At 46.4% G+C, this 13,777-nt stretch overlaps 1 protein-coding gene across 1 annotated transcript in view; it reads left to right on the top strand.

Annotated features, from left to right (window-relative positions):
- LOC135512054 (histone acetyltransferase KAT6B-like) overlaps positions 1-13,777 on the top strand; it is a 37,728-nt gene that overhangs the window by 21,156 nt on the left and 2,795 nt on the right. The window contains 10 exon segments of the mRNA XM_064933666.1: positions 692-807; positions 1,094-1,206; positions 1,375-1,516; positions 1,863-2,024; positions 2,235-2,328; positions 6,163-6,394; positions 7,197-7,500; positions 8,202-8,459; positions 10,497-10,776; positions 10,913-13,776. Of these exon segments, the coding sequence (XP_064789738.1) occupies positions 692-807; positions 1,094-1,206; positions 1,375-1,516; positions 1,863-2,024; positions 2,235-2,328; positions 6,163-6,394; positions 7,197-7,500; positions 8,202-8,459; positions 10,497-10,776; positions 10,913-13,776 (4,565 nt within the window).

Genomic DNA, 13,777 nt, shown 5'->3' with positions numbered 1-13,777 from the left:
ATTTCCACTTCTTAGTGTATGATACATCATTCAAGTGTTTCATGTATGCTAAAGATGCCTGGTTAGCTTTTCAACACCATTGCTGTTGTATTGTAGTCTCCACACTGCTGCTGTCACTGCATTGACTTTTTAATTAACAGGAAACTATCTGGGACTGTGTCCCAAATGGCACCCTAGTATTCCCTGCATAGTGCTTTACTTTTGACCAGAGACACATGGACCGTGGTGCAAAGTAGGGCACTATATAGGGAATAGTGCCATTTGGGACGCAGACTTGGTGGGTTGACACATGAAAGCGGTTACGTTAGTAGAGTGATTTAGTTTCACGTCATTACATTCAGGATTTTCATTCACAGGTGCAGAGATGATGATACATTCATTATACAACTCCACAGAGACCTAACTTCGCAGAGGCTGTCTAACAAAACATACATTAAAAGCACATTAAAACCAAATGCATTTACTATACTGAATGTTCACAGGCTACAGAACACTGCTCCCTATCTACTTTATAAAGCTGGGATGATAATCTACCATGTTTGATGGTACTCCTCTGATGTGCCTGTTTGGTTACTGTGACAGCCTGTTTGGTTACTCTACCAGCATGTTTGTGACTGTACCAGCATGTTTGGTGACTGCCTGTTTGGTGACTGTGCCTGCAACAGGCTGTAATGTTTGGTTACTGTAACAGGCTGTGAAGGTGAATTGAGGGTGAAGCAGGAACCTGGCTTCGTAGCGGTCTCCAGGGAACATGTCACAGAGGAAGACATGGAGATATTCACACAGGTCCAAGAGCTCTCGTCGCAGGTGAGGAAACTGTCCAAAATAACTTCTCTCAATCACACTTCTCACACCTATCACCTAATCAATATAAGTTATATGTAGCCTATAGCTTAACATTACAACCCCTAAATCAATGTTTGTGACATAAAAACTTATTTTCATGTCTGAAAACATCTGACAAAGGGAAGGGTCCACATTCCAAGTTTCTGTTTGAAGATACTGCCTATGTCAGACTTAGATCATTGATATTGTTTGAATGAGTGCTTGTGGTAAGACGTTGAGGCATTTAATTTTGTATTGCCGTGTTTAGAGAAATGGAACCATGACTATCACTAACTCTGGACGATACCCGGCCGTCATTGAGTTTGGGAAGTATGAAATCCAAACCTGGCACTCATCGCCTTACCCACCGGAGTACTCAAGGTACAGTTTGTTATTTCTTACACTCAGGTCGGACAAATGCCTTTCAATGCTAGGCTTCTTTATAAGATAAATCCTTTATTAATCCCTGAGGGGAAATCGGTGTGTCAACTGATAAATTGAATCCAAATTATAGGCTAACTTTTGTCTCGTTGTCTCTTTCGTTGGCAGATTGCAAAAGCTTTACCTGTGTGAGTTCTGTCTGAAGTACATGAGATGCAAGAACATCCTCCAGCGACACGCCAAGAAGTGTGGCTGGTTTCAACCTCCAGCCAATGAGATTTACAGGAAGGATGACCTTTCAGTGTTCGAGGTCAGAGGTCACTTTTCAAAGTAGTGAAACTATGTCTGCATCCCAAATGGCACCCTATCCCCCCCTATATAGTGCACTCCCTTTTTTAAACCAGGGCCCAATGGCACCCTATTCCCTTTATTGTAAACTGCTCTATATGCCCTGGTCAAAGTAAGTGCACTTTAAAGGGAATAGGCTGCTGTTTTGGACTATGATCATATGCTGGTGTATGTGTATGCAATGTGACTGAATGGTTTCGAGAGAGAGATGGAAAGAATCAACTGTTAGTTTAAATTTGAACAATGTTCTCATGCTGGTTAGTTTAAATTTGAACAATGTTCTAATGCTGGTTTTGTTCCATGTTTAGGTTGATGGAAATGTTAGCAAGCTCTTCTGCCAAAACCTCTGCCTGTTAGCCAAGCTGTTCCTGGATCACAAGACCCTATATTACGACGTGGAGCCTTTCCTTTTTTACATACTAACAAAGAACGACGAGAAAGGCTGTCACCTTGTGGGTTATTTCTCCAAGGTAAGGATATTCAATAGAATGAAACATATGTTTGGTTAATGCAGTGTCAGTGTCTTTACTATATTAGTCCTCTTAAAAGCTAAATGTATTTTGAAGTGTGTGTGTGGGTGTGTGTGTGTGTGTGTTTGCTTTCGAGGACAGTGGCAGGTGCAATAAATTGCCAGCTTCAGTGCAGCTCTGACATACTTGATCTCTTTCCCCTTCCCTCAGGAAAAGCTTTGCCAGCAGAAATACAATGTCTCCTGTATAATGATCATGCCTCAGTACCAAAGGCAAGGCTTTGGAAGGTTCCTCATTGATTTCAGTAAGTCCCTTAATGCGTTCTAAGAACATAAAACTCAATTCCTGCTTGATTCTAGAATCCTTGCCTGATTCTTTACAATATAACATAATCTGTTTTCCCAGGCATACATTTGTGCCCCTAGCTAGGTTTCCATCCAGTTTGTTACAGATTTACATGGGAATATTCGCATATTGCGGATAAAAGGCTGTGCGTGATGACATAGTGCATATAAAAAAAAAAATTGCAGTTAAATTCCCAATAACAGGGCCCTCAGGTGGCGCAGTGGTCTAAAGCACTGCATTGCAGTGCTAGCTGTGCCACCAGAGACTCTGGTTCGAGCCCAGGCTCTGTTGCAGCCGGCCGCGACCGGGAGGCCCATGGGACCGTGCACAATTGGCCCAGCGTCGTCCGGGTTAGGGAGGGTTTGGCCGGCAGGGATATCCTTGTCTCATCGCGCACTAGCAACTCCTGTGGTGGGCCGGGCACAGTGCACGCTGACTAGGTCGCTAGGTGTACGGTGTTTCCTCCGACACGTTGGTACGGCTGGCTTCCGGGTTGGATGTGTGTTGTGTCAAGAAGCAGTGCGGCTTGGTTGTGTTGCGTTTCGGAGGACGCATGGCTCTCGACCTTCGCCTCTCCCGAGTCCGTATGGGAGTTGCAGTGATGAGACAAGACAGTAACTACTACCAATTGGATACCACGAAATTGGGGAGAAAAAGGGAGTCAAATAATAAATAAATAAATGTATTTTAAAAAAACATACAAGGTTTCCATCGCATTTTCAACTCTCTATGATCTATGTCATAAAACATGTTGCGTTATATAGCAAATGTTTCCACTGGTCTTGGCACGTGCACTCTAGCCAACAGCTGGCAGATACAGTGGGGATAGTATGAGATTATTAGATTATTATGGATAAAAGAGCAAGATTTATTTTAATTTATCAAACAGCAGCCATGATCATGTCACCAGAATAAGACCCTCGATATTTATTAGAAAGGAGCATCAAGCTCATCACCTTGAACTTTCACCACCCTGTGAAGTTCATAATTTATTTAATCTGTAGCCTAATAAACTGCATGCTTTCCTGACTCATCATGGGAGGATCATACCATCTCATCGCATTACTCCAAGTTTACTTCGATATGATAGTTATTATATTGCAATTTCTCACATAATTAATTTTACTGAAATAAATAAGATCTCACCTTGTCCAGCGTATGTTTTGTTGACATTAGGAAAGTTTACTGACAAATTTGCTATTTCCATCAGGCCTCTGGTGACTTTTTTATACTCACAGAAAAATTGTTGTGAATTAATTGAAATGGGTATATCAACGCAATTTACATGTGTAAGTAATCATGTTTTCAATATTATAAATTCTAAATAATTTATAAATAGAATTATAAAGACGTATTAGGTTATGTCTGCATAAGTTAATATTTGATATCCAATTACATTTAGCAGCCTGTTTGCCTAGGGGTCCATTATTGGAATAACCCTCCACTCGGAATTTGGACTGTTTGTCATAGCTGGTGGGTTTGGGTGGTAGAGCTGTAATGGAGCATTTGATTTGCTGCTCACTTTGCCAGCATCATACCACCCTGCATCCCACTGCTGGCGGGCCTCTGAAGCTCAGCGCAGTTGGTCCTGGTCGGTACCTGGATGGGAGACTAGATGGAAGAGGTGTTGGAGGGCTAGTAGGAGGCACTCTTTCTGGTCTTAAAAAGAATATCCCAATGGTCCAGGGCAGTGATTGGGGACATTGCCCTATGGGCCCTGGTCAAAAGTAGTGCACTATATAGGGAATAGGGTGCCATTTAGGACAAAACCACAGACATTTTCCAATAGCGCTCTCTTGGAACCTCTGTCTGAACTTATATTTTTAATATATTTGTTATTTTACCCTTATTTTACCAGGTTAGTTGAATGAGAACACATTGTCATTTACATCAACGGCCTGTGGAATAGTTACATGGGAGAGGAGGTGAATGAATGAGCCAATTGGAAGCATGGGAAGGTTAGGTGGCCATGATGGCATGAGGGCCAGATTGGGAATTTTCCCAGGACACTGGGGTTAATCCCCCTACTCTTACAACAAGTGCCATGGGATCTTTAGTGACCACAGAGAGTCAGGACACCCGTTTAACGTCCCCATCTAAAAAGAGGCACCCTACACAGGGAAAAGGGTGCCATTTGGGGCGGAACCTGTGTTTTTGAAACTGGAAGTTGTTTAGATTAAGATTTTTCTGCTTTTATTGGATTGTATTAGAGGAGCAATTTGTCTCGGGTAGCTTGCTGTGAGAGGGAAAGCATTAGCTCCGTTTGCCAGCGTGAATGCGGTTTTCTAGTCATTACTCCTGAGGATTCTGAATAATCTCTTTGTTTTGATTTAAAGATGGTAAACCACAGCTGATACATTTATAAAACACACAGAATAACATGACTTGTTACATTTATTATAATCTGTGTTTTAGTTAGTTATTCATCTTTGTTCTAGCAGCTCATTTATTTGTTGTCAATTATTGGCTCTCCTCTCGTCTCAGCTTTGGGTAATGAATACTGTCATAATGACTGGAATATTATGTATTCAGTGTTTGGTGATTAGATGTGCTTGTTTGGTTCCTTGTAGTGGGTGCACACATTAAAAGACATTAATTAATTTCAAGCTGCTTATAATGGATGACCCTTGACAGGACGGCTGTAAAACTAATTACATACAGACACAGCTACCTTTTTACTTAGTTTTTTTTCCTCTTCATTATCTCTGATAAGTGCAACCTCTTGTGAGAAATGACATCCAGCTGCTTCTCTCCTCCATTTGTTGTCGCTTTTTCTCTCCTCTTTTTTTTCACTCATCCTCCTCTCCTCCACCTCCTTTGTTGCTCTTGCCAGCATCATAGCATCTGACAGAGGTTGAAGGAGAGGATGTCTGATTACCTCTCCTCCATTTCTACTCTCTGAAGGTGAAAATGGAGCTGCTCCCCAACACAGGATGTCATGTCACGTCAGATTATGATATGTACTGCAGTCTAAGACATGCAGCAGCAACAACAGTCTCTAGCTAGCTGGAGTAAATCATTGTGTTTTTGTCAGCATGCATCTTTTTAGGTTACATACGAGCCTACTTTCTCACAGCATTGTATTGTTTAAATAGTTTTTTTAAGATGACCTACCTTTTCAAAAGATGGCAGCATTTACATGCAGCCCAATTCAGATTTATTTAGTTTTGTGTGCCGTAGAGCTAAATGGAGAACATCCTCCTGTTCGTGAGAGTCTCACACTTCCATATTAGTTTGTAGGCCACACCGTTCGGACACTACAGATGTTTTTGTGAGAAGACATATGTTCAGGATGTCATGGTCTGACCAACACCGCTGTAGCTCGGGCCACCTTTCACCACAGATGTTTTTGTGAGAAGACATATGTTCAGGATGTCATGGTCTGACCAACACCGCTGTAGCTCGGGCCACCTTTCACCACAGATGTTTTTGTGAGAAGACATATGTTCAGGATGTCATGGTCTGACCAACACCGCTGTAGCTCGGGCCACCTTTCACCACAGATGTTTTTGTGAGAAGACATATGTTCAGGATGTCATGGTCTGACCAACACCGCTGTAGCTCGGGCCACCTTTCACCACAGATGCAAAGCCTTGACAAAGGTAGATGGGCTAGATTGAAACGCAGCACATGGGATTCTTTTATTATGTTAATTAGATTGACGCACATGATTTAATGCTTTCTCACAACATTGTTGATTTGTTATAATACTGTAGGTCTTTTTAGGGTACTGTCTTTTTTGAGGTTATGTCTTCTCACGCCATGTTGTTTTGTTTGAATGTGTCTGTTTCAGGTTACCTTCTGACAAGGCAGGAAGGACAAGCTGGCTCCCCAGAGAAGCCTCTGTCAGATCTGGGTCGCTTATCCTACCTGGCATATTGGAAAAGTGTCATGGTGGAGTACCTCTATAAGCAGCCAGATAAACACATCAGCGTTAAAGGAATAAGCAGGGCCACTGGGATGTGTCCGCATGATATCGCCGCTACTCTCCAGCATCTCTGCATGATTGACAGGCAGGACGGCAGGTCAGTCTTAACTCACACACTCGCTGTGTGTGCGCACCCTGTCTGACTCAGACTTATTCAGGCCACTGGGTATTTTTAACATGTTAGCCATTAATGCAGCAGAATATTGGCAGAAGTAAGTCAGGTTAAGGAAACAGACAGACAGAACAGCCTGCTGCTATTCCAGCCTGAGAATCCTCCGTTTCAGCTTTATTAACTTATGTAACGCCATGGGTCATGTGGATTCACTCTACAACAGCTGGTCTTTTTCTTATTGGTTTACTGTGAAAGTACTTTGACAGTACTTACTGACAATTGCTAACTTAAAAAGGGCTTTATAAAGACATTTGATTGTTTGGTTCATTTGTTTATGATTGACTCTTCAGATTGTAATGATCAGAATGGGTTGATTTGATTCATTTGTGATTTCTCTCTCGGGTCGTAGTGATCAGAAGATATCGATTGATGTTCAGTTTTATTAACTACAAACACTACATGTGTTTCATGTCACATCATACATGAATACGTTGAGAGCTGGTTCTTTTTGTCATAGTTTTTGATTGCTTCTCTCCAGGTTTGTGGTAATCAGAATAGATTGATTGATCTTATTGGGAATTGATCTCTAGGTTTGTGGTAATCAGAATAGATTGATTGATCTTATTGGGAATTGATCTCTAGGTTTGCGGTGATCAGAATAGATGGATTGATCTTATTGGTTATTGTTCTCTAGGTTTGTGGTAAACAGAATATATTGATTGATCTCATTGATGATGTTTCTTGGTTTGATTGACTGATTTTGATGTTTCTTATTGCTCTTCTTTAGGTTTGTGGTGATCCGAAGAGAGCGGTTGATACAGAGGCACATGGAGAAGCTGCGAGCCAGCCCCAGGCTGAACCAGGTGGACCCTGACGCACTGCACTGGACCCCCAGCCCCAGGCTGAACCAGGTGGACCCTGAAGCACTGCACTGGACCCCCAGCCCCAGGCTGAACCAGGTGGGCCCTGACGCACTGCACTGGACCCCCAGCCCCAGGCTGAACCAGGTGGGCCCTGATGCACTGCACTGGACCCCCGCAGTGGCCCTCAACGCTGTCCTGTCTGAGGAGGAGAGAGAGGTCGAGATGGATGTAAGTCTTGCATGCGCGCACACACACACAGTGTCTTTCAACTCTGGACCTGACACTGTTCAACTCAGTTCAGTCTGTAGTCTAATCATGGTGTTCAGTCTGTAGTCTAGACCGTTATTAGGTTAATCATGGTGTTCAGTCTGTTGTCTAGACCGTTATTAGGTTAATCATGGTGTTGGAGCCCCCTACACTAGTAGTAAAGACATGCGTTTGTATGCCTCCACGTCAGCTAACGCGATGCATGATCATTCATCATCCCACAGTCTGTTAAAGGTGTTGTTTGACTTTGAACTAAGGCCGTTAATGAGCTTAGCATGTTCACTGTCACTAGGCATTTAATGTGGTGCAAAATTGCCCCAAATCAGTTCAGTATATCATTACATAACGAATAGTGCTAAATATTCCATGACATGCAATCAAATTGAATTGCTTAACAGCAAATGCTTCCTCTGCTCTGACACTCAAACATTATCAAGATGCATTTGGTGGTGATGCATTTGTCATGATGTTAATTCAAATCGTGTGTCTATTTCCTCATTAGCCTTTTCATTGTGATGTTAAGCTCGCTGCCTGTGTTTCCCAGAGACAATAACAATGTCTGTCTCTCTGTGTGTAAATTCCAGGCTGAGTGACTGATGTGCCTGTCTGTCTGTTAATTCCAGGCTGAGCGACTGATGTACCTCTCTGTGTGTTAATTACAGGCACAGAAAGAGCAGGCTAGTTGGGAGAATGAAGAGCGAGCAGTGTCCTATCTGATGACTAGCATACATCACCCTCGTCCTCCCACTAAGGTCTACAGTAAGAACCCCTTCAGAGCATATGAGCGTCGCCCCACAACCGCTGGAGACCAAAGACTGCACGCATCTGAGAAATGTAGTGATGACGAAGATGAGGATGATTCTGATGGATCGCCTCCCATCCTAACAAAAGCCAATGCTATGTTTGGTGTCAAGAGAAAGGTGAGAGCTGGAAATTAGTTATTTGACATTTCCTCATTGCAGGGTGAGGTGGCTGCAGTGTGATTGGCTGGTTATAGTGTTTACATAGGGATGGAAAAAGAAGGGAGTTCAATTGAATGTTATGTAATAGTTTCAGAATTAGATTGTTTTCCATCATTATATAATGCGACTTGGTATCTGAAGATGTGTTGTCTACCAACTAAGGTGTGTTAAAAGTTCTTGGCTGCAATGAAAGATTCACTCAGTTCTCTAGATTATGTTAAATAATCCTCGGTACAGTACAACAAACAGTTGTGATTTTTCTGGTGCTGTTGTGTAGCAAGCAGCCAGACTGAACCTTGTTCAGTGGTCATGGCTAAGGCAGACAGACTGAACCTTGTTCTATTGTCAGTGGTCATGGTTAAGGCAGACAGACTGAACATTGTTCTATTGTCAGTGGTCATGGTTAAGGCAGACAGACTGATCCTTGTTCTATTGTCAGTGGTCATGGCTAAGGCAGACAGACTGAACCTTGTTCTATTGTCAGTGGTCATGGCTAAGGCAGACAGACTGAACCTTGTTCTATTGTCAGTGGTCATGGTTAAGGCAGACAGACTGAACCTTGTTCTATTGTCAGTGGTCATGGCTAAGGCAGACAGACTGAACATTGTTCTATTGTCAGTGGTCATGGTTAAGGCAGACAGACTGATCCTTGTTCTATTGTCAGTGGTCATGGCTAAGGCAGACAGACTGAACCTTGTTCTATTGTCAGTGGTCATGGTTAAGGCAGACAGACTGAAACTTGTTCTATTGTCAGTGGTCATGGCTAAGGCAGACAGACTGATCCTTGTTCTATTGTCAGTGGTCATGGTTAAGGCAGACAGACTGATCCTTGTTCTATTGTCAGTGGTCATGGTTAAGGCAGACAGACTGAACCTTGTTCTATTGTCAGTGGTCATGGCTAAGGCAGACAGACTGATCCTTGTTCTATTGTCAGTGGTCATGGTTAAGGCAGACAGACTGAACCTTGTTCTATCGTCAGTGGTCATGGCTAAGGCAGGCAGACAAACTGATCCTTGTTCTATTGTCAGTGGTCATGGCTAAGGCAGGCAGACAGACTGAACCTTGTTCTATTGTCTGTGGTCATGGCTAAGGCAGGCACACAGACTGATCCTTGTTCTATTGTCAGTGGTCATGGTTAAGGCAGACAGACTGAACCTTGTTCTATTGTCAGTGGTCATGGCTAAGGCAGGCAGACAGACTGATCCTTGTTCTATTGTCAGTGGTCATGGTTAAGGCAGACAGACTGAACCTTGTTCTATTGTCAGTGGTCATGGCTAAGGCAGGCAGACAGACTGATCCTTGTTCTATTGTCAGTGGTCATGGCTAATTTAAATCCTTCCATGGTTTTCACATCTGTGTTGTCGATAGGCCACTGCTCCCTCGTGGCGAAGATGATATTACAACAGATTGTGGTCTAGAAGTTAGGAACCCGCTCTATTTCACACAGGAAGGAATATGTCCTCTAGATAAGACTGCCTGCTGATGGTTGTTGCAGTTAATTAGTGAATTTGTTACAGGATTGCTTTCATAGTCCTTACTGGGTTTAATCACTACCACAAAAAAAAGTGACACCCTTGTAATACCCACTCAGTGAACAACTGGAGCGTATGTAGAATGTGGTCTGAGTTGCCTGTCTCATTTGTGGTTCTCTAAACCAGTCAGCCTTCATCTGTGGGAAAGAGTTGCTCAAGCGTTCTATGCTCACATTGTGTGGTTTGAGCATTTTACATTCAGAACAAAGGTTTACAATGAGGCCCGGTCCTCCCTGCAGACATTTTACCAGGGCCTTGAGTGTCTCTCTCTGTAGCTATTAAACTGCAGAAAGAGTTTAGAGAGGAAGTATTATGTTTATTTTAACCTTTTTTCCACCCATCTGTTTTGTCTGTCTTGGAGAGCAGTTGTGCTCAGAATTGGAAAGTAAGTTTAGTCCAGGACTAAGCTTAATCTGTGTCTGAGAAAACGGCCCTAAAGTTTAACATTTGATTTGTGTTCCAGAGAGAGAGAGCTGAGAGAGCTGTTATGCTCAAGAAGAGAGGTCGCAAGAGAAGAAGGATTAATAGCAGTGTGACGACAGAGACCATCTCTGAGACCACGGAGGTTCTGAACGAACCGTTTGACAACTCTGAGGACGAGAGGCCCATGCCCCTGCTGGAGAGGACCTGCAGGGTGGGCGAGATGGAGGAGGAGGGGCTGAGGAAACCAATGAAGAGACGCAGAGGTCGTCCGCGGCTGGAGAAAACAACGGATAGAGACAATCGTGAACACTGGAATGAAGGTAACTAAATCCTTCAGATGTTTTTAAGAAGCTGTATTTTAAGTTGTAAGTTAAAATGGACAGCATACATCCCTTTAAATCTTAACATCACAACATCAATTTGCTCAAATCACTGATGTTCTTTTCTTTCTTCTAGTAGCCGGTGTCCTGTCAAAGAAACCAGGCAGGCCTCGAGCGGTTAAGCGCAAGAAGGGCTGGCCCAAAGGAGTGAAAAGGGGGCCTCCAAAATGGCGTCTGAAGAAGGAGAGGAAGATGGGCTTCAAGCTGAACCTCTACACTCCCCCCGAGACGCCGCTGGAGGCCGAGGAACCCCACATCCAGGCCGAGGAGCCCAAGGAGGAACCGGAGGACCAGGACAAGGCCTCGACCATCACGGAGGAGGAGTCTGAGCCCGGCAGAGACCTGGTCAGTCGTGACACAGTTATGGACAAGCGCCTGCCCTCAGAGCCCCACATTCCCATGGAGGAAGAGAGTCCTAGTAAACTGAGCTCCCCTGGGGTATCTCCTGTGGCTTCACCCATGGCCTCTTCTCCAGTAGCCTCCCCTATGGCCTCTAGAGCTAGCTCCCCTGTCTTCTCTCCTCTTGGCTCCGCTATGTGTTCTCCCGTCAAATCCCCCATCCGTGACGAGCCACCGGTGGAGGACCCACAAGCCAGTGAGCACGGGGACTCTCAAGCTCCTTCTCCATCCAAACAGCTGGACCACAGCACTGAAAGATCAGCCGAGGATGATGAAGACGAAGAGGTCACTCACCTGGACGCGGACGATGAAGATGAGAGTCGCATGGAGTCGACGGCAGAGCCAGAGAAAGAGGAGCAGAAGCAAGAGCCAGAGCCTTGCCAGGAGCCTCCTGAAGTGGAGTCCTGCACCACCCTGACTTTTTTACATCCAAATGACAACAATAAGGATTCTGAACGACGTCAGGAGGGGTCTGAAGGGATGGCCTATAGGCGTGAGGAGGAGCGGCCGGCCAACACTGGAGACGAGAGAAGAGATGGTATCCAGGAACAGGCACCAACCACAGTAGCAGCAGTAGACTCTGACCACCCCGTTGACTCCGAGTCAGAGGAGAGTAGCAGTCAGGAGGCTCGACGCCAACCCCAGCAGACAGAAAGGGATAGAGAGAGGCTTGCTGCTCTGAGTCCTTCTGCTGTGCTGAGAGACCGAGAGGAGGATCGAGAGGAGGATCGAGAGGAGGATCGAGAGGAGGATCGAGAGGAGGATCGAGAGGAGGATCGAGAGACGGCCCAGGCCGTGAAGAGCCTCACCCAGGAGACAGAGCGCGACACAGAGACACTGCAGGACAGCTCCAGCTCGGTGTTCCACCAGGAGGCGAGCCACAGCCTGCAGACCCACCCTATGGTCCACCATAGCCCCCCTCGCACCCTAACCTCGCTGGACGAAGGCTGCCCCCAGTCGGACCACAGCAGCCCCCTGTCCTCGGCCCACTCCCACCCCAGCCAGTCGGTGCGCTCTGTCAGCAGCCCAGCATTGTCCATCCTGGAGAGTAGCAGAGGCAGCAGCAGTGGAGGAAGTGGCGCAGGAGGAGGTTACACCCAGATCAGCCCTGACCACGGCTCCAGCGGCGGAGCCTCCATCTCAGTCCCCTCCTCCCTTCACAACATGGAGACCAGCCCCATGATGGACGTGCCGTCGGTGTCGGACCACTCATCCCAGCAGGTGGTGGACAGCGGCTTCAGCGACCTGGGCTCCATCGAGAGCACCACAGAGAACTATGAGAACCCCAGCTCCTACGACTCCACACTGGGGGGCAGCATCTGTGGCGGTGCCGGGGGTCCGGGCGGACCTGGGGGCCCCCCTCAGAACAGCTGTTCCTACGGCCCCCTCCCCCCCAGTGGCCTGGTGCAGAGCAGCTGTGCCGTCAGCCAGCAAATGGGGGGTGTAAACCCTGGAAGCTGTGGCATGATTCAGCAGAATAGCCTGAGCTCCCCGCAGCACTGCAACGTCAAGTCACCACAGGGCTGTGTGGTGTTGGTGGAGAGACCGCCGAGTAATGGTCAGCACAGTCACAGTCAACACAGCCAGCACAGTCACAGTCAAACAATCATACACAATCCCCATGGCCATACTAGGCACACTATCACTCCACACAATCAGCATCCGCAACATAATCAGCCTCACAGCGCTACACACAATCAACACAGCCAGATAACGCAACACAACCCACACACACACCCTGCACACAGTCAGCCACATGGTGTACATCACAATCAACACAGCCTTCACAGTCAACACAGCCTTCACAATCAACACAATCAACACGGTCAACACAGCCTTCACAATCAACACGGTCAACACAGCCTTCACAATCAACACAGCCTTCACAATCAACACAGCCACAGTCAGCAACAGGCTATGACACAGTGTGGCATGCCTACCAACTTCACGGCGCCCATTCAGCTATCTGACATCCCTGAGTCAGGCAACCCCAACCTGAGCAGCATCTATGAGAGGATGAACCAGGAGGGCTATGGCAGCGGTCATTACTCCCAGCCCTCGGCCACCTTCAGCCTGGCCAAACTGCAGCAGCTGACCAACACCCTCATAGACCACCCTCACTCTCTGCCTTTTAACCACTCTGCCTCCCACGCCCACCCTATCACATCCTATGCAAACAGTACCTCCCTGTCATCACACTCGCAGCACTCTGGCCTGGTGTCTCTGTCCCAGTCCCCCCACCCCAGCCACCCTCGCCCCCATGGGGTCTCTCCTCTCCCCGGTGGCCCCCAGGTCCAGGTGCAGGCCACCATGACCCCCCCTCTGACCTCCTCCCACCCCCTCAGCTCCCCACAGATGATGCTGCAGCGCAACACCATGGGCATCCCCAACATCCCTACCTCCCAGTGGACTCTACAGGCTCAGATGGCCCCCGGGGGACCCAAGGGCCCCACACACATTGCCATGCGCTCCAAGTCAGCTGCCTCTGGTCTCTCCTCCCACCCCCACCACCAGCAGCAGATGTACAGCCACACCCGTGGGC

Source organism: Oncorhynchus masou, chromosome 24 (genome assembly GCF_036934945.1).
Source record: "Oncorhynchus masou masou isolate Uvic2021 chromosome 24, UVic_Omas_1.1, whole genome shotgun sequence".
In the NCBI taxonomy this organism is placed as follows: domain Eukaryota; kingdom Metazoa; phylum Chordata; class Actinopteri; order Salmoniformes; family Salmonidae; genus Oncorhynchus; species Oncorhynchus masou.
The sequence above is the reverse complement of the archived record's forward strand: the minus strand, read 5'-3'. Positions and strand labels throughout refer to the sequence as shown.